The sequence below is a fragment of the Macrobrachium nipponense genome, chromosome 18, assembly GCF_015104395.2.
Source record: "Macrobrachium nipponense isolate FS-2020 chromosome 18, ASM1510439v2, whole genome shotgun sequence".
NCBI classification, from domain to species: Eukaryota; Metazoa; Arthropoda; class Malacostraca; order Decapoda; family Palaemonidae; genus Macrobrachium; species Macrobrachium nipponense.
The window spans coordinates 89,626,387-89,648,582 of NC_087211.1; the positions used below are offsets into that span (position 1 = coordinate 89,626,387).

General features: G+C 36.3%; 1 protein-coding gene across 2 annotated transcripts in view; it reads right to left on the reverse strand.

The window, feature by feature from the left end:
* Positions 1-1,497: 1,497 nt before the first annotated feature.
* LOC135197325 (mucin-2-like) overlaps positions 1,498-22,196 on the reverse strand; it is a 159,858-nt gene continuing 139,159 nt past the window's right edge. Inside the window, exons 5-8 of one of the 2 annotated variants that reach the window (XM_064224465.1) lie at positions 12,368-12,419; positions 8,586-8,654; positions 6,793-6,918; positions 1,498-4,698 (exon numbers count right to left, since the gene is read on the reverse strand). In XM_064224465.1, coding sequence (XP_064080535.1) covers positions 4,672-4,698; positions 6,793-6,918; positions 8,586-8,654; positions 12,368-12,419 — 274 coding nt within the window. In that variant the 3' untranslated portion in view covers positions 1,498-4,671. Of the gene's footprint in view, positions 4,699-6,792; positions 6,919-8,585; positions 8,655-12,367; positions 12,420-22,196 lie in introns of those variants that run through there. The other variant, XM_064224467.1, reaches the window with a different exon arrangement.

Sequence of the window (22,196 nt, forward strand, 5' to 3'; positions counted from 1 at the left end):
ACGACAACTGCTATTATCAACAGCCAGGAGAGAGGAAGGAAACACTGCCCTGCAGCTACTAGCTATTATTATGATGGGAGCTGCTGCTGCTGCAAGATGATGGGACAACATGAGCATCTGCTGGTGCTGCAAGATAATAGGGCAACATGAGCATATGCTGTTATTGCTGCTGCCATACAGGAGCATATGCTGTTGCCGCTGCCATAAGGATGATGGGCGCTGTTGCTGCTGGCATTGTTACTAGAAGCAGCAGAAATAGAGAGAGTGCTGTGACAAGAAACACTGTTCTTTCTGCTTGAAAAGTATTATATACTATAGAATTATTGTTGCTGTTACAGCAAGATGTAAGGATAATGAAAGCTGCTGCTACCATTACGTCTAGCAGGGAAGATGAGGTACTGATGCTGTTTCCACAATGAGTGGTCAAAACTTTAAAACTCCTTTTGCTGCTGTTGCAGTGAGCAGCAAAGATGATTAGGGCTACTGCTCAAACAGTATGAACAATGCAACACAAAGTTGCATCCTGTTAGTGCAGTAGCCCCATCATTCTTACTGTTCATTGCAATAGCAGCAAAAGGAGATATGGCTTAACCACTCAATGTGAAAGGCAGCATCAGTACCTCATCTTCCCTGCTACATGTACTTGTAGCATTAGCTTTAAGCTTTCATCATTCCTACGTCTTGCTGTAACAGCAGTAACAATTAATAGTATATAATAGTTTTCAAGCAGAAAGAACAGTAGTGGCAAACCTGCTGCAGGTACTTGCGATGGGATACACTGCAGCCACTGCTTGGTGCTTAAGAGGCCAACAGAAGCTACTGATGAGGAAGCAAGGAGCACTAAGGATGATGAAGCTGCTGCTACTTGCCACTAGCAATGGTGATCACAGGGAGTTGCTGTAGTTACACTGAGTGGCAAGGATGGCATGGAGTTGGTGCCACCACAAGGAGACCAGAGGAGTTGCTGCTACAAAAAGCAGCAGGGGCGATGAAAAAAAACTGTTCCTGCTGCTCCCACACAGTGGAGGAGGGATAATACATTTCGCTGTTGAGGCATCGAGAAGCGAGGACGGTGGGAGCTTCTGCTGCTGCTATCAGCCTGCCACTGTTACTGACACTACATACAGGTATACTGGAGCTGATGCCGCTATCTTACAACCAGCTGGTAGATACTGTCAACACCAATGCAAGTGCACATCAATTGAAGAAAAGCTAGAAAATTTACAATGATTCATTATATATTTATGAATGGGAGGATGGTGCATTTGTAAAACTACCAAACTGTACTGAAGACCATTCCGATAGGGTGAATACATAACATTATATTCACCTGAAAAAATGAAGAACCTTTTCAAGATCCAGTTTGCTTCTTCAGATCCTATTTCTACACTACTTATTCGAAAGGCAAGACTGGGACTACACACCTGAAATAGAGAAGAGCAAACCGAAAAGTTTGTGATTAGTCTTGTTCATTAGAGGCAAAATAAACTTGACAAAATTTGGATTTCAGGTTTATTAATATGACCTTTAGATTCACAGTATTTACAAAATGATCATCCACAGGTCCAAGTAGTATAGAAGTGGTTATTTGTGCTAAAATATCACATACTGCCAAAGCCATTGCAATGCTTTTGATTGATTTGGTAACATGTAGGAGTGTTCCTTGCACACAGCCACTACAATGTCAAGAGCATTTACACATCATGCAGATTTCCACAACCTTAAAACATTATCACAGAATGGAGTTATCTTGAGATTGAGTTAATTACCACCTGCCATTTAATTCTTTCTAAATGCCACAATCCAGGCCTAATGTTACCAAACCAAAGTTTCACAGACTCTGACACAAAAAAATTGAGAAAATTGTCACTTCCTATCTTAAGCAATGAAATCAATTTTGAGAAAACTTCTGTCATTAAGACTATGAAAATGTATTCACAATGTAATTGTATACAAAACTGGGAAGCCATACTCTGCCCTTCAAGAAAATCTGGGAACTAAGATATATCTTACAAATTGCAAAGATTGAGAGACAAATTTTTAATGCTGTAAAATACTGCTGTGACTTCAAACATCAATTTGAGCTTTTGAGTAAAAAAAAACGATCTAGATATACTTCAATTGATCTTAGGGCCATACATATATATATATATATATGCCATCCTCTTTCTTAAATGTATTTTACATTGCCATCTTCAAAAGAGCATTATGAATAGCATTCCACTGATCTCATTAGTCTAACGGCACTAAATGCAATCAAAATAGTTAATCCAGGGCTCAGTGTGTCATGTCAATTCTTTAACTTGTTGGTAATCCAGATTACCTCAAAGTAACACCTCATATTACATGATATAATCACAGCCTTTAAAAAAAAAACGTTTCTTTTATACCAACAAGCATATATCATTAACAGACTCAAGGTTCCCCATCCACAAAATTTGGCTTTTGCAAAAGTTATCCGAGCAACATTCCAAATGAGTGCTAAAACAATCATTTGAGGCTAATTACGTTGGTCTTGTACAATAAACGAAAAATATAAAAAGCAATTTCATTAACTGACATTGAAAAAATAGACTGAGAATTACCAAGTTCAAACACAGCCCAAATACTGTCAAGATCGGGAAAAAATATACAGGCTGAATGGGAAAAAATATACACACGCATCCATCAAGTATTAAATGTTGGACATTTCAAATATTACAAAATAATAGCTGAGAAAATACCAGATATCCTGCTGGTTTCATTGAACTTCAACTTTCTTACTGGTTACTTTTCTAGTATATTACTCTGTACAATTAACCTAGTTGAAATGAAAATAACTTGAAAATATGAGCGAACCGCAAACAAAAGAAAATAGTATTCTATTACACGGTGGTACTTTTACTTGAATGGCAAACACTTTAAAAAAAGAATTCTAAGCAGAAATTGTGCACATTAACAAATGACCAAAAAACAAAATATCAACTTTCACAGCTTAACAAAAAGTTTTTATCACAAAAAATAAAAGCTATTTATACATCCTAAGTACATAAAATACCTAAATTAAGAAGCTTTAAAAATGTATACATACAAACAAAGACAAAATGAACACAAAATAGTTGGAGCAACATCATATCTCCACCAGTGTGAACATGAACACTGTACTTGTTGCAGTGACTTCATAAATCAAAAACTAGCTAACTACTACTCTGTAATACCACAGATGCCTTGAAAAAATACAGAAATGGCCATGAAACCTCTTACTCTGGTAAGAGGTACGTAAAGAGCATTTGTTTATTATTGTGACAAAAGGTTACTCTATTGGGATTTAAACTTCAACAATACCTTGAATACAATACATAGAGCTACAATGTTTTTTTAAGTAGTTTCTTTCTTTGATGTTAAGACTGCTTTTCCCTGCACTTGGTTGCAACATATGTGGAAATACTAAGGCATTAAACTCTCCTTGTACAAAAAACTAACAGCTCATCCTCTGTACCTCAGAGTAAGGAGACTTGGAATTCAACAATATTTGTAAGCTTTGCAACTATCTAAGTACAAATGGGGGGGGGGGGGGGGGGGGTGGGGGGGGGGGGAAGAAATATTTAAAACAAACCTGTTCTGGGGTTAATTTTTTTTTTTTAGATCTGAGATGGACAGTTTAAAACAGTTGCTAATTTTTAGACCTGAGACGGACAGCTTAAAAAGATGGTTGTTTCCCATCAGTAATTTATTTGCCTACTGTAAAATGGTAGAAAAATTCCTGAATCAAACAACTACTATCCTCATTTCTTCATGAAATTAATATAATAATCGGAAATGTAAGATAAATCTGTCAAGAAGGTATTCAAGCTGCACCTATTTTCTCAGCCCTTGTGAACTGTCAAGATTCTATACTATTACTAATAAAATAGCTATGCATCCATACATCAAAGTAAGAGGAGGCTAGATTTTACAATGTCTTAATTGAAGTCTTTCTACCCATAACACATACCTAAAAACTTACTAATCTTGGTAAAAACAATTTTGTAATTTTCATCTACATATTTAAAGAAGGGAGGCAATACGAAATTCTAACATACTTGAGTCTTCTAGCTTTTACAAGCTGTCCAATCACACTTCTAATAGCTGCAAGAACATGTACGTATAAAACCTCTCAAAACCCACATATTAAAAAAATTCTTTATAAATGTCAAATCCTCTGTTATAAATACAAGACAGTAGGAACACAAAACTGGAATTCAATAAAAAAGGAAATTCCATGAAGTTGGGTAAAAAACAATATAGTTAAAATGCTGAACTTATACCTACATCATCTCCTTTTAAAGAAAAATATCTTACAATGAAGAGAGACAGAAAAGATTTCATACAAACAATACACATTATATAAATGTTCAATGTCAATACAAAAATACTTAAAAGTTACTGACTTTTCATGAATGTGCGCACACATATTTGGGAAAGAGGTAAAACATAAATACAAAAGAACTTTATGTAAAATTAATGCATACAATTCCTTGATAAAATATATAATTTCCTTATATCTTTAGGTGAAATGCAGTTTCTTTTTATAAGTTTGTCTAAAAACAATCCAGGCATCTTCAAAAGTAACACCTTCCACAAAACAAAAACAGAAAAATACAGACTTAAGAAGATAAAGGTACGTTTTGAAACTGGAGAATTTGCTGCTTGCTATTCGACATAAGTGGCACCAACATCCTGCAATGAAGAAACCGAGTTTAGAGTTATAAAAGGCGACATTAAAAATATACTACATTGAAAGGGAAAATTACAGTAACTTATTTTACACAAAATAAATAAATGTAAAGTAATTTCCATCTAATCTGAGATTGCCTTCTTAATCTTGAGCATTTGACACTTCAATGGGGTACCTACCCCAAAAAACCACCCTGTGGAAACCATGCCACTAACACTTTACTCAATAAAATTTTTACCAATTACTACTTATCTACTTTTCATGCAATAATGTTAGTTATGCTGTCATTTTGCAGCTGAATAGTTATACTGTATTGACATATGTTTGAAAGGGGCAAATAAAAATAAAATAGAAAACTGAGCAGTTGAAGTTAGCCAGATGCTGCCTAAAGATGACATCATTCGTGGTTATCACACTAAAACAGACTAAAAAATAAAAAAATGAATTTAAAAAAATTCAAAGGACGCATGACTGATCAGACGGATTTTCAAAATTTAGGCTGTCAAACCAAGCACTAGGAGACTTTTGGCCACTCAGCACTCAAGAGACAAAAGGAAGTTAGGAAGTTGGAAAAATCGGACAGCAAAATAGAAATCCACAAAATAAAGATGAAGTAAACAGGAATCTGAAGGTGGAACTGGGTGAAAACAGCAAGACTGAAGAAAGGAAGCAGGAATGGAGGTACTGTAAGAGGCTAAAGAAAGGATGCAGCTGGTAGCCAAAGGGCCATTGCAAACACCTGAAAGTAATGCCTACAGTACACCACTTGCAGTGTGCTTATAACACTACTCCTAAGGGGGTTAAAGGATGAAGCAGTAACATTGTACCTTACAGTATAGTATCTCAAATCTTTGGCCTGAATGTGACCTTCACCTGCATCTTTACTAAGATAGAAAACAACCTGTTACACCTCCAAGACTTTTGCAGCTGTTATGATAAGGCAAATTTTTTGTTATTTGTATGGCAAATGAAGCAACAATAACTGGTTTAAAATCACTGCTGTTGCTGCAAATTCATTATGTGAATAATTGTCCCTGAAATGGAACAGTGCAAATATATTACACACACTTACTCGCCAAAGTAACCTTCATACTTCTAAATTGTCAAAATTGAAAATTGCCCTTATAAACAACTCTTGGAGAGAAAAAAAATTACTGTACTGCAGTTTGAATTGCAGGAAGTCTGAATAATGTTTACAATAAAACACAGCTTAATTCTGAAATTTACTGTGACATCAAAAAACATTCCACTGTGATTGAACATTAGGCAGGAAACTTCAAATGCAATGCCACCATTTAGTGCCAACTGGAAGAAGAATACTACCACCATTTTTTGTCCTAAAGCATACCTTACATCCTATGATCTACTTTTCCCCCAACTAAAAGAAGTACAAAATATAGAGGTTAATTTCTAAGCATGAGACAGAGATATTTCAATCTAAACTTGGAAGGTTCAGGAAAGCTAATTTTTTTTTTCTAAACTGGTCTCTTCAAAAACTAACAGAGAACATTTCTCTTCAGACCAGAAAACTGCAGATCAATCAGTGCCAACTGCAAGTTTGGTGTGTTCAGAGTAAAACCAAAGAATCTACTTTACTTCCCAATAACATCTGAGAGAACACTGCTCCCTTACATCAAGCACTACACCTAGAATGAAACTGAACACTGTATTATCATACTGTTGTTTAACCAGATGACAGTTTCACTGGATGACCAAGTTGCAGTTCTCGACTTATACATGGTTGGCTCACAAGCTTTTTTTTTCATTCCGGGCAATACTGAGAGCAAGACAATTAAAGAAATAAGTCAGCTAGGCGAGACAAAACCAATGAGAATGGATGAAATAGTAAGGGCAGTAATGAATGCATCTGGGCTCACAATGTAATGTGCAATGCATAATGCAAAGGTAGGTAGTATCCCACTTAAGAAAAGCGAACAGGAAGGGCTGCCCATCTTTCCTTGGGAAACTGCTACCTTACAGAATACTATACATATTCAGTTAAAATCTTATTTCTCAGGAAGCCCACACATTTCGCAGTCGATTTCGCAGTCTTACTCTCATGCCATGAAGCAAAAGCTACCTGAAGCAGTACCCACCTGAATGTTAGAGGGAGTGCGACCCATGGCATGAAGGCGATGTAGATGACAGTTGCGGCATAAAAGGTGACCATCAAGAGGATAGCATCTCTGATCGGGTTCATCGGTAAGCTGCATTCCACAATTCTGAAAATTCAAGGAACGTATTTCATTATTCAATATACCTGCGGTTAACTATCAAGACGTCTTATTGGTTTATTTGTATCCGCATTTTGCACTACTTATATTTGCTACTTTTCAAAATTTTTATCAAAGAAAATTTATTCTCTGAATGCACATTTAGCAAGTTAATGGTCTTCATGACATATGAATGTTGCTGAATAATAATAATTATAATGCACAGTATATCTAACAAAACTCCATCAAATACATTTAATATAAATCAATTAATTCACATTAAATAATTTCACCAGACTACCAAGCTAAAAATCTTCGACTCTCACAGCACAAATCTGGAGGAATTATTCTTATGAAAATAAAAGAATAATAATAATATTTCATATAATAAAACACCAGCTTTGCGAAAGCATTATGATTGGATAAGCTCAAGTATTGATGATTCTAACAAAATTTCTTTATGGGACTTCTGGCCAGTATGTACTTGACAATCACTTACTTAAACTATGGTTAATTCTATGTGCTGTTCTGTATTCCACACATTCTCAGACTAGACCATGTGTATTATTCCTCATGTACACATAAATCAAATGAGTTCTTCCATGCCAAATGACAAATTTTTAATCAATTTGTATTTTTCATAGCTAACAAATCTTCTAGCACCAAGCTGGAAACCGGTTAAAAACAATCAAAGATTGTAAAGCAAGGAATCTGTAGCATCTGGCAACTCATGCGTATACGAGGTAGATGTTGGTCACTGACCAGCTTCGAACCTCGTGATGCACAAGTCTTTCTTCAACCAAGGCGCCTTGGAGAGTCGTGTTTCGCTTCGCTCTCCTTTCCCCAACGTTTTTTGTTCGAGGCTTTTTTTTTTTTTTTTTTTTCCTATATTTATTCAGCCCAGAAGTTCTGTGGATGTCAATGTTTTAGATGGCCTGCCTTGTTTCCCGTGTTGAGCTTCCTGTCCATATAGATGTAGCATTCTTTCTAGAATGCAACACTAAATTTCTAATATATTACATACTATCATATTAATTGCTGCACAAACTCCCTTCCCCCCAACTAACTATTATAGTGAGCTTTGGAGAGATTACTACCATATTTTTTTCCAACAACCTTGCAAAATTGGTATAACTGAGCCCAGACACAGTCTGCAACCTGCCATCTGAGGATCTGACCCTACCACCCATTTTCTTAAAATTCCCATACCCTCCTTATTATCCTTGTTGTACCCATTAGATCATTGTACTTTTTTTGGAGCAAGCACAGTTCATGGTTTGTGCATTAATTCTCTCTAGGTTTCTCCAGGTCCTGTGGGATTACTCCTGGTACTCCTAGGATAATATGTACTACTTCCACCAGCTTTGTCCAAAGAAGCATAATATCACATGGTAAAAAACTTAGCCAATTAGTCAATTCATCTAGGGAAAAAAATGAAGTTGATGAAGTTTTATATGAATAGCTTCTCTCTGAAGCTCTGCTTTGGTAAGGTGACTGGATATGGAATTGCAACTTACAGTTCACTAGAAAAAAACAACAAATAATCTAAAGAGAACTGTAGGCCCTCAAATAGTTTCAGCTAAACAACCACTGGTATTGAAGGCCAGTGTTATAAATCAAAATAAACACCACCATGACTTTCAGCAACTTTACAAGTATGAAGAAATGCAACTTACTTCACAGACGTAACAATCCACGTGGAAGTCTTTGTCCATGGATACTACTCGTACAGTTTCTCCTGTGCCCTAGAAAAAAAACAAATAATTTGTTATTAAACAACTTTCATAACAATAAAAACCATGTACATATATCAACATCCATTCTTCAACATTTTAAAAAAACAATTCAACAAGAAAGCCAGGAAATAAAAAAAATTTTCCAATGGCTTAGTGTGTGAAACATACCCACATAAAACAATCACATGGAATGCAACTAAGCAATATGTATGTAAGACAATGTGGAGAGAAAAATACTAACAATATATTCATTAAGCCTTGTTATAAGCTCCCTGGGGAAACATGGCACAGCTAAAAAGCCAGTAACAAAGGAAAGAAACCAAAGGCAAATTAAAATTAGCCTTGGGCAAGAAGTTAAGCCATAAAACCATAAAGTTCACTTACTTCTAAGGTTTGAAGCAAAAGAAACAAAAAGTCTCTACTGCAAGAAATCATTTTAAAAGGCTCAACTAAAAAACTTATGAGGGACTCTCCAGTGATTAAGGAACATACTATGTCCCTAATTCTGGGAAAGAATTTGTCATAAAAAAGCTAATAAAAAAACTAACCTCAAATAATGGTAACAAATTTCATTTACAATAAAACCACGTCATATATTAATGACTTTTACCTCTTTACGGCAAAGCCAAAAGCTTAATGTCTCCACTAAGGAATATTTTATAATATTTATTATTATTAGGTCCACAACCCCCACTAGATAGTTTACCACGACAGATTGAGGAATCTGTTAAAATCATATGTAGTTAAGGGAAAACGGTATTTATAATAAATTCTGGCTGTATTAGGCAGTGTGAAGCTTTGTCCCCTCTCAAATTAAACTATCTGGTGAAAATTCTATAAGAAGTACACGTCACAGAATACATAGGAACAAAACATACATCTTATCTGCAATCAATATAAGGCTCTGCAACATAAAAGGCATAAGACTTATATGGGGAGTTTAATAAGATTTTTAAAAATATTTAATTTTAATCAAAACTTTGCCCTTTTTGGAAGCCTTTAATGAATCCAGAAGTTCTACATTTCTCTCTCTCTCTCCTTGCACTCTGCATGACAAAAAATTTAGTTCATTATCTTTATATTCAGTTGTATAATATGAAAAATATTTGTTTTCTTCTGCTACAATTAAAACAACTTACCACTGATTTACTGGAGGAAGCTATAGAAAATGCTCATGCCATAGCAAGATGCCTAACAAGTTTTGACAGTTTTGCCTTTGTAGCAACTTCAAATATTGTGATTCATATCTATTTAACCACTGGTTCTCATACGAAACCCAAATGGAGTCTTCTCAGCACATGGTTTCATGACATAAATGCTCTTAGTTGGCATATTAAAATTCAAAGAGATGAAACCTTTGTGATGATTTGAATAAATTTATACTCTATTTGCAATATATATATATATATATATATATATATATATATATATATATATATATATATATATATATACGTATATATATACTTACACATATACACATATATATATATACACACACACATAATAACCCAGCATATTAATTTCAATAAAGATGTTAGCAAGCCTAAACACTTTTAAAACATTTTAGTCAGTGAGGAATGATGCAGACTCTTGCATCATTCTGCACACAGCTGATTTTGAGGTAAATGAGTTCCCAATTGAAGTTACTTTCACTGCCATCAGTGAAGAGACCACAGTTTCAGGGAAACTTTCTTTAAAACCTTCTCCTCAAACTGTGCCAAGAATGAAAAGTAGAATATTTGATGTGTTCTAAACAGCTCTATGATGGGAGCTAGTATGCAAATCACAGTTAAAAGATGAAGCAATCTGGATTACTTAATAAATTCAATCCAAAGATAAACAACTACATTTCCAGTCCAGAAAGCTTCAACGCCTCACATTAGGGATATAAATAATTTCAAGACTACGTATTTGGTTCTTCACCCAATAATTTTCCAGATGAACTATTTTTCCTTCAAATAAATAGCAGCTACCAATAAACCTGAATTACACTTCTGTAACCAATTAAAAACCAGTGAACTAAAGAAGGCTAATACAATGATTCTGACGGTCTTCACTGTGGCTCTGCCAAATACGATGTGCCACAAAGCATAATCAATGCATTTGTGTAGCATAGTGCACTGACTTGAGTAAGCAAGAAGATAGCAAAGCTCGACATTAAGTTATTTCGCTGTTCATTTTGTAAAATAAAACTACATTAAAAAGATATGTTCTTTCATGCAGGATCAACAAATGCATATATTTTTTTAAGTTCCTGACTTTACAGCAAGATTGAACTAGAATAACCTATGAAGATGAATAAAAAAAGCAACTAAGATACATGCTAAAACATGAAAGCTCAAAAATATATTTTTTTAAATACCAACTAACAAGAACTGAAATCTTAACTCCTCAAAGTTTCCAAGCACTTCCACCAATGACTACATATTACAAAATAAAAACCAAACAAAGGAACCTAATACAGTAAGAAAAATACAACTGTAGAGAAAACAAGAGAAACAGGAGTTTGAAAGCAATAAACAAGTTTGCTACAGAAGCTCAAGTGTAAAGGACAATAGTATGGATGACTGCTTTGAAAAGACCTTTTCATCACATTTCATCTGTTGTCATTTTCAGCCTTACAATTCTTTCAATAAAGATTTTATTTGTACTTTCACAAAATGCTTTTATAAGTAAAAGCTGATGAATGTAAAGAATGCTGGCATTCAAGGGAATAAGCGATTTAAAAATGCACTTTTCCAACAATTAGTAAACTTTAAAAAGAACAGAACCCAGCCTATCTTTCTTGTTCAACATTATTTAAACTGAAATTCTACATTTAGTCTTATTTACCTCTAATTTTTCTATATGATGAGAAAGACGACTGTCATTCATAAAATAAAGAAATTCCTAAAATGTACTACCAACAATGTACTATGCACTATACTGACAATGACAATGTAAGCTGAAATGTCTACAAAATAACGGATGTATTAAGCTAGAAAACTTCTGTTCATCTGTAGATAACATTAGTAATTTGAGGTATGCATGGGTACAATAAAACTATATATTACTAACAGATAAAAAGAAATGAAAAAACTTAGACTACAATAATACAGACAGTGAATGAGCTACTCAAGTTTTAGACTTGAAATAACTGGATGCAGAAAATGCCCATCACATAAAAACAGAAAAATAGAAGAGAAAAATGTTTTCCTTAATAACCCATCAAACAAAATAAAGACACATTTATTAAGAAAGGGGTGATATAGCAGGTATGAAATGAAACAATGCAACGTACCTAACATACAAAAGGCAAAGCCACACATGCACAACTTAGAAAAGACACCTGTACACACAAATAATTAAAGAACAGAAAATGATGGATTGAAAACCCAAAGGTAAACATCATTACGTGTGAAAAGAAACTACAACCTAAAGAAAATGACTACAGGCAGTCCCCGGTATTGGCGGAGGTTCCGTTCTCAGAGGGGTGCCATAACCGGCACTCGGCCATAAATCTCTGATTTTATGGCGTAAGCGCCATAAAACCAGATCACCATTAACAGTCAGCCGAAAACCGGGGACTGCCTGTACCGTAAAAATGGCAACAAGAAAGACAATACACTGCAGTAAAAAGGTTAACTTAAGCAGAAAAATATAACAGCAAAGAAAATTAATAAATCAGGAGTTTTTGAATCAGCTGTGCCCAAAGCCAGCCAAAAGCATCTCCCGCCTACCTCAACTGGGGTTATGCTCTTCCCGCAAGCAGCGCACTTTGGGGCAAACATTCTGAAACAGGAAGCAATGTAGATAAGTCAGAATTGCCATCAGTCAACTCTCACTTTAATTTTTCCCTGCAAAATCTAACAATGTTCATAGCAGCATTTATCAAAAATGTGCAATTTTATCTACCCTTCATGGAAGCATTAGGCACTAGTACACATAACTTGTTTACCCCTTTAATAAGATGCTTTAAATATTAGAATGAGTTTATATCATATCACTTATCAACGGAATATCTTAATAAGCCTGTAATAACTTTGAAACAGCGCTTAACAACTACAGATCAGGTGGCCAATAATATTCAAATATATACGTACATATACACACCACACATGAAGGCAAACTCTTAAGTACACAGAAAATTAATGATAAGAGAAAATTCCATTCTGATTTATTATGAAAAAAAAAAGTATATATACTGTAAATACCCTTTCTTCACTGTTTCCTACCCAATTTGTATTTCATTCAAAACACCTCTTTCCAAAGCATTATTACCACATTTTATTAATTCTTTGCAAGAACCTGCACTCTTCCGTTTTTTCAAAATAGATGCACAAAGTACAAAGTTTACTTCAATCTCCCACCTGGAAGTCTAAGCATGCTTGATACTTTAAACCAGTACTTCTGGTCAACTAAATACAGAAAAAGAAGCTACAGCAGCCACCACTTATCAGAAGTAGGTTTTAACCATCAGAGCAATAACGGTCAATAGATATTTTACAAATGATTTTGTTCTTACTCTGGTTGAGGTGGTAATTTCATCATTAACATAAATTAATTTAAAGATAAAGTTACTTGGACATGCCAGAACAGGTGAGAGAGAGAGAGAGAGAGAGAGAGAGAGAGAGAGAGAGAGAGAGAGAGAGAGAGAGAGAGAGAGAGAGAGAGAGAGAGTTCTGAACATTTATCACCTTTCCATGTCCCTGCATGACGTTTATTAACCAACCTTACTTCATTTCATATACACAACATTCTTAATGCAATTTTGATTCCACAGAAAGTTCCGGTGAAAGGTATAACTTTCTAAAAACCAAAATGATGATAAAAACTAAAGCTGGACTAACAACACCTATAAAAATGAAAGACTGATGAGAAGAAATCTTATGAATATGCCACAAAACCTAAATCCAATCCAATAGATAATACCACTGTCATCAAATTGTATCTTTTCTTAAACAAATTTGGCATGATATGCAATTATGAAAAACTAAGTGCAATTCAGATTACCTTCACATGCAAAGCAGCAGACTTTTTTTTATATATCACTTTTTGAGGTCAGTTTTGATGAAAGGACAAAGAATTAAAACCTGGCAGTATGTAATCAGTGACAGTAACAGTGTCAGTACGTCTGTTAATTTTAAACTACAGATAAAGTTGAGAATTTGTCCTTCAAGTTGCTTCTCAAGAATTTGGAAGATTTGAAAGGAACTTAAGACCATGCATGTGCCTCAATATCTGACACCAAAATAAATGATCAAACTTGTCCCTAAGGTTGAATTATACTTGCAGACTGAAATAAATCCTACAATTTGGGATTAATGCTGCTTAACACCTGACTCACTAAGTTATTAATAGTTGGTAACATACCTAATACTACACATGGATATCAACAAATCAATTTACTACATGCAATGGACCTTATAAAATTTTCCATTAAAAGTGAGTATACTTAAATTGTAGTTATCCTAAAAATTAGAGTATAACACTAATAACTATTTGATAAACAGTTCTCAATCTTGACAGTAATCATTGCCAATTTGCGATACTAGCAAGAAATTTCAAATTAAATACTATATGTAAACTTAAATATGATAATTCTCAGGGCAAGAGTAAGGATAACATGACCTGATCACTTTGTTTGATAACCATGCAAAAGCAGCACAATCCTGCGCATTAAGCTCACCTGAAAGTTTTGCATTGCCCAACATAATTTCAGGTAGCTTCATTCCAGCGAATATATGCAATTATGCAGCAACCATTTGCAATGTTATTTACAATGTGACTATATAACTGTATGCAAAAAAAAAAATAAATAAATAAAATGCCACCTCATTCCAATGTCCCAAATATGCTTTTGCATCATGTACCCCTTTCAAAATCCCTCAAAATACTTTATACATATGTATGTATTAATTAATAACATATAAATGCACCAACTACACTTAACACATTCACAAATTTCACAAACCAACCCCAAGAAATGCTTCACAACTATCTGTGAAATCTACAAACAAACACCAATTACTACCCTTATTAAACTTCTTACAGAAAGTTTTATATCAATTCATAAAATCAAGGTACAGTAATAAAATTGACCAGTTTCTTACATCATCCAAAAAGCAAAATTTTCAGGTTAGTTTAGATTAAATATTGCATAAGAGCTTGAAAGGACCAATGCAAAAGACCTTATTATTTATAATTATTGTTATCATCAAGTAGTTAACCAGACAACCAAACTAATATACTTAAATACCAAAGATGGCCAAAAAGTTTTTTTTTTTTAATATATATTTTTCGAATTTCTGTGGTGGCATATCTTTTAATAGTCATAACAGCTGAATTTACTGTGCAGTGTTCTGTTGTGAAAACAGAAGAACATATTAGGTAAGAAGAACTGCTTCCTTTTATCATATGGAATGGCAACAAATTCTGCATGATGATGATTTGGAACATACCAAAACATATTGCATAGTGTTAACCATTGCTGCTTCTATGTTTCATTGTCAGTTTTTTTCATGTGATACAGCAAGATCTCATCTCAATGGACACTTTAGGGATTTGCCTGTATGCAAGTGTCAAAGTCAGTTAATTTGTAAAGGCCTAACAGACCAGCCTAGGCTATGACCCTTCAGAGCACCCGATCTAATCTCACTCCCCTCAAGACGTTTAGCTGGTACTCAAATGTTGTTTAGACCAATAGCTTAAAAGACAACAATTCAAATTGCCAGGCATTACCCTTTCAAATACAATACCCTGTTCCTATCCTAACATAACTGAATTTAAGACCTTTATTCATTACTTAAGTAATGAGAAAATTCTAGACTACAAGTCACACTTTTCACATTGACATACAATCTGTTTAGGATACAGATTCAGTTAAATTTTATACCGAGAAATCTTACACTGAACAGATATATACGATAAACTGTTAAATATAGAGGGATGTAGGATGTACAGTTAAATACGTACTATCACATATAGTGGTTCTCTAACAACATTTTGCTGTTTAATTAGACTTCCACACAATTGATACATAAATTTGGCTCCATGCTCACGAAGATCAGTCAGTTTCTACTAATCACAAATTATCTACTAAGATCACACGCTGTAGTCGTAAGACAAGGAATACCTTCTAATGGTTGAGAGATAAAAGAATCTGTCACGAGAACTGAGCAACAAGCTAGGATCCTGGAATAGCCAGCAAAAGATAGGAATGAAGATACAAAGTAGTATGGAGTGGCATTGGTTAATACTACATGGGAACAACACACACATTTACTACATTTCTACCCTATCATTCTCCACTTCTGAATATGCTCTCCAACCAATGAACCAGTCATCATTTATTCTACACCAATTTTTCAAACAATTCAACATTCTGCTTTTTGAAAAAAGAATGGTCTTCCATTCAAATACCTTAATTCCTAATAAAAAATATTAAAATCACAAAATCAAATTCAATTTTCCTAGAGGTTTTTAAACAGATCTGCATGGAAAATTATACAACCCAAAAGGAAGTTCCACTTTTGCTACAGTTATCAATAAGTAATAATAAAAAAAACACACACACACACAAGAAAATAGAAAATATGTTATCTACTTATAAAATAAGGATAAGCCTATTAACTACCAAATCTCATTTTTAACTATTGTATTATTAACCTACATACTGTCAAAAATATATCAATGCTATATGATTTTACAAAACATAAAAATACAGTACTGCCGCAGACTAATCTTAATAGGGTGGTAGACAGATCTGGGACCAATGTAAGTACAATCTGCAGTACTCGAGTGTTAGCACTTAAGAAATGTTAATACTTAGAAAAAATTCAAAAGATTAAGAGGTGGGTTAAATTTACTTCTAAAAGTACATACTTATAACAGTATAGTACAGTTTGAAAGCTCTATACTACAATAAAAAGTTTAAATATTTTGGACAAGAGGAGCACGAACCTGATTATATAAACAATGCTTTGTTATTTTGTGAAAGATTTTTCTTATAAGGCTAACTTGACTGACAGAAGAGTTTTAAGGAAGATATCACAACACCACAAGTATGAAAACTTATGAAATTTTACTATTTCCAAATACTGTGCATGAAACTACAGCAAATAATTTCCTTTAATTAATTTTCAGTGCATAAATTACTTTCTGTATTATGGTTTGCTACATTTGGACTCCCAGTTTACTTATTTCTCCTTCTGCAATGCTAAAAATCCATTAAAAACTAAGATTAAAATCTGCTATGAAAAAGTCAATTCTTTTGACATTCTTCCATCATGTATTCAATGAAATATTGTACGTACTTGTACTACTACTCCATGATAGAACCATGAAGACAAGTCTATTTATGGTGTTCAATGGAAAAAATTGTATATTATGCAAGCTAAAGCACAAATGAACAGAAAAAACATTGGAACATACACAGGTACCAAATATTTTCAGCAATTATGGGGTACCAAGGTTCATAGCTTTCAAAATAAGCCCTGATATTGCTAACTTTGTCAACAGCAGCAAATGAAATGCAGTAACCAAACCTGCTCCGATTCCCTTACCTAACTTGTGTTACAGACCGTAAGTCGTAATCCTTCAATGCAAAAAGGAAAAGTAAAACAAAAAATTTAAAACTCTGCCCATCCTACAAATTGGTATAAATACGTAATGAACTAAAAGCCACCAAAGGACAAATTAGGACACCAGGAAAATCTTTTGTTTATCTTTAAAAGTGCTTAATTCTGTTTCTAGAATAAAGCATGAGCTATATATATTTATTGATGTCATTTATGTTACTGCAATGTATTCAGTAACCATGTGCTGGCTGGGAACTACATACCACCTTTTTAGTTATTACTAATGTGTATACAGAAGTCATTTTATCTTTGTGCCCTTACAGAGCCAATTCAGTAATCATCAACTACAATTTTGTGAAAATACAAACTGCATTTTCATAAACATGATATTGTTATGATACAATAAAGTTTGTTCATACTTACCTGGCAGATATATATATAGCTGTATTTTCTGAAGTCCGACAGAATTTTAAAAACTTCCGACACACGCAGTGGTCGGCCAGGTGGTTAGTACCCATTCCCGCCGCTGGGAGGCGGGTATCAGGAACCATTCCCATTTTCTATTCATAATTTTTATTTCCACTGTCCTCTGAGGGGAGGTGGGTGGGTACTTGATTATATATATCTGCCAGGTAAGTATGAACAAACTTTATTGTATCATAACAATATCATTTGTTCATGAAACTTACCTGTCAGATATATATATAGCTGTATTTTCTGAAGTCCGACAGAATTTTAAAAACTTCCGACACACGCAGTGGTCGGCCAGGTGGTTAGTACCCATTCCCGCCGCTGGGAGGCGGGTATCAGGAACCATTCCCATTTTCTATTCATAATTTTTCTGTCGCTGGTGCTGAAAACACCTGTTTTCAGTACCTCCGTCTTAGGATTTTGGAAAATTTCTTTGCCGCTAAGTATCCTAATTGTCTTTTGATTTATTTACTTGGATTTGTGGGATTTGTGGCTAGGCATACGCTATCTTAAATTGATTTGAATTTGATTCATTTTTGCATAAAATATCTGAATCTAGTTAGGCTAGTTTCAGACGGGGTTGTCTGCAAAGATAGGGTGTGGCTACCGAAAGCTTCGGTAGATCCGCACTTGGTATGTACGAGGGGTATGGGTCTTGCTTCTTTGTTGAGATTTGTCATGTAAGGAGTGTGAGACTTTGTCTATTCCGTAAGGAAGACGTATGATTCGTATGTACGCAATTAATCAGTAAACATGTCTAATTCCGTAAGGAAGACGTATGATTTCGTATGTACGCAATTAAGTCAGTAACAAAAAGTCAGGGTAGTGAACCTGCTAACCTTCCTGTAGACTTTATTTTGCCTAACCCTGTAGTATGGCCTACGGGCTATGAATATGTCTACGAGAGGTGCTCGCTCTCCTTCATTGCTGTGAAGTGCTACTTCTGTAATTGTTACTCCTAACCCTGCAGTGTTGCCTTCGGGCCCTAAGCAGTGTCTGTAGAGGATTTACCCTTTCTCTGATACTCTTTCGATTCGTATCTTATAATCGAAAGTGCTTGCTTTAGAGAGTAAAAGTGAAGTGCAGAAGTGCAGTGATACCCCTTGTGTAGTGGAGGGTGCGTCAGATCGGCCTCGTTTCGCCTCTAGGCCGGGACCTCTGCTTTGACTCCCAGGACCCGGGGAGGGAGCATGTCGAAAGCCTAAGGAGGGTTACAAGGAACCCCCACCGATCTGGCGTGCCTTCGGCAGTTTCTGATGAAAATCCCCAGACTGCCAAAGTGCGTGCGCGTGCGTGCACGAATCCTGAAAGATTGCTTCTCGTCCTCCGAAGCGTCCTCCCCATGCAGGGGTTGGAGCTTTCGGAAGGACTCGCGCCCTCTAAATAGAAGCTTTATAGAAGAGGACGCTTCACGTCCTCTCTCTCTCTCTCGTTATGCGTTTCAGTGAGAAGTAAGAAGGCGAACGTCGCCTGAAACTCGTGTCCGTCTTCCACCGAGAAATACGTAAAAGAAGTCATAGTAGCAGGAAGCTTTTGAGAGCGGACGCCCGGGACGCTCGGATGGACTCCAGGCGCGCGCGGGTGCACGCCAAGTGCGCGCCAGTGGACGCCGAGCGCGCTCCAGTGGACGCCGAGCGCGCTCCAGTGGACGCCGAGCGCGTTCCAGTGGACGCCGAGCGCGAGCCAGTGGACGCCGAGCGTGCACCAGCGCAGCCAGGTGTGGGCGCCTGGCTGAACGTTTCTGTTGAACTCTCAAGCTCTTGTTTCAGATATGGCCCTAAAGAATGTTTACCTCTACCTCCGGTGATACCTTCTACCTCACCTGCAAAGAATGTGAAGTAGGCAGTGCTTCGGAGGAAGTTTAAGTGAAACACCAACTTTCTTCTTCGAAACCCAGCAAGACATCGGTTTCGTGAATTCAAGAGGTCTCTGTCAATTAATATTGCTTTTCGCATAGGTGGATGGAGTTAAGGAAAGCTCAAGGGAAGATCTCGTTTGTTTTCTACGCAACCTTTTGCCATTCGGCCAATAAATTTAAAGTTGCCACTACCGCAGTCAAGACTTGCGATAATGGCAGTTACGGGTTATGTAAGGCTCGATGTCTGCACGTCAGGACTCTCGGCAAGTTCAGTGGATTCTCGCAAAGGCACTCATCAAAAGGACGCTCTTCAGGAAAGCGCAAGACAGGACTTCCTTTGCCATACTGCCAATAAATTTTAAGCTTTAGCAGGCCATTAGTTGTGATAACGGGAGAGGAAGCTGGTTTGGAGAGTTTCTCCTCTTCCCAGGATAATTTTGCAAGCTTTTTAGCCCATCTGAAAAGGGTTTTTTCAGAAGATAGATTTGTTAGTTCTAGTCGGGACTACGCTGCCGAATTGAACATCATCGTTTATAAACCTGCCGTAAGCCCAGTTTCTTAACAGGATTCTTGCCCCTTCCCTCGTTTGAGACGGGAACCCAAAAAACAAAAAAATTAAAATGCTTGACTCCCTGATTACGTTTTGTCAATTCAGTGACTTTCCCCCATTGACAATATAACTTTCGTTTGTCAAGTAAGTGGGTATCCCTCATTGACAAAATATCTCTTTGTCCGTAAATGGGTTAGTTCTCATTGACAAACACTCATTAACTGATATTGCGTAAGCGAATAAGCTCTTATTGACAAGATTGGAAGAGTCTCATTCGTCATTCGCAGACTCGTACAAGAAATAGACTTGTAGACTACGTCAATGACGCTTATTTGTCCAGTAAACATAAGAAGATTGAGCTGACTGCTTCGATTCTCTTAAGTTTGTTCATGAACTTGCCTGTCAGATATGTATGTAGCTGTATTTTTTCCGAATTCAGCTATATATATGTCTGCCAGGTAAGTATGAACAAACTTTATTGTGATATAATTTCATATCTTTTGCCTTGCGTTATTTTTACTTCTGGTTGGTTTCAAGTCATATACGCTTGCTGTAGTTACCTCTTCGGATGGCAACCGAGAGGTCCTATTGTCTATTTTAAGGACATTTAATCGTTATCCCTGCAGCTTCCAGGAGTTTCCGATTTATCTTTTACCGTGTATGGTAGTCGACGACACAAACGCATCTATATATTAGCGTTTTCTGTTTCGCTTAAATATACCAGCTTGAGAGTCTTTCGGCTCAAAAATAACGGACCTATTTCTTCGTAGAATAGGGTAGCTGGCAAACCCAGACATAAAGTTAAGAGCACGACGTTCGTAAGCTGCTGGCTGCTGCTGTCACGCTGTGTCTGTCTTCCAGTCCAACCGAGCCAGTAACAGATCGGGCGCTGTCATGCGCCGTAGGTTACGTCTCTCTCTCCTGCAGGATTGACGACTAACCGTATCTCTGTGCTGGCGGTTACGTCTCTCCTGCGGATTGACTGACTAACTGTAACGTCTGCCCTACAATCCGGACTTTAGCCTAAGATTTTGAGGGGATTTCTTACGGAATGAATAAACGTTGATTCATTTTGCCTTACTATGTTCAACAGAGTTATCTCTTAATCCTTTCGGTGCTCGTTACGCACGGTATAGAAAACGACGAGTCTACCGCAACATTGCACTTTTATATGCTGCCTGCTTAGGCAAAGCGCAGCCTTATTAGGGAAGTAAGCATACTCGGGGGGAGGGAATGAGCTTTGCTGGGGACCATTTCCTTCCTGAGAGTTTGTTTTGACCCCGAATAGACTGCAAATTCCAAGACCACAGTTTTTTCCTACCGGGAAACTGAAATATTATTCAAGATCTAGGAATGATCTGAACATCTCTCAGTGGCGTTTATCACCTGAGGTGATAGAAAGAAGGTTGCCGGACATCTGGATAGGGTTCAGATGTCCTGGATCTTAATCTGAAAGAAGTAAAAGCGATTCGGTAGTCCCTCCAGTTCCTCGTAACGAGTTTTGGAACCAGTGGTCCAGATCAACTCTGATATTCCACAGCTCTCTCATATCTTAAGAAGTATCTCTCTCGGTCCCTGTTCGAGTTTACGAGAAAGCCTATTATAACAACAGGCGTAGAATGTAACGATCCTCTAGAGGTTCGTTACCGGATTGCGAAAGTCCGTACGAATCGTCTCGATCGACGGCAGCAACTATTGACTTCCGAGTGGAATCTTTCTTTAGAAGTAAGTTTGGAGAGTTGTGGAGACTTTAGGGACGCCCTTATTCTTTCTTCTCTTTCGATATGTTGAGGACGAAGAGGCTTCTTCTTTCTCTGCTCCCTTATTCTCGATCCGGGATCGGTACCATTAACGCCATCCTATGATATTGAACGGGGATGGATATTTGTCTCTTTCCCTTTTTTCAATCGCTTAGGAAATGTAATAAGAGGATTTATGACGTCACAGGGAGCGACAATGACGCCTGATCGCCCATGTTGCCTTCAGGATCCTGGATTCACAGAGGTCACATACTTCCTAGTTCACTTTCAAGGACCTTTCCGAGAGAGTCGGTCTACTCTAACTCGAAAGGTACTATAAACCTCTCCCTCTGAGTCTTGATTACGTTCAGG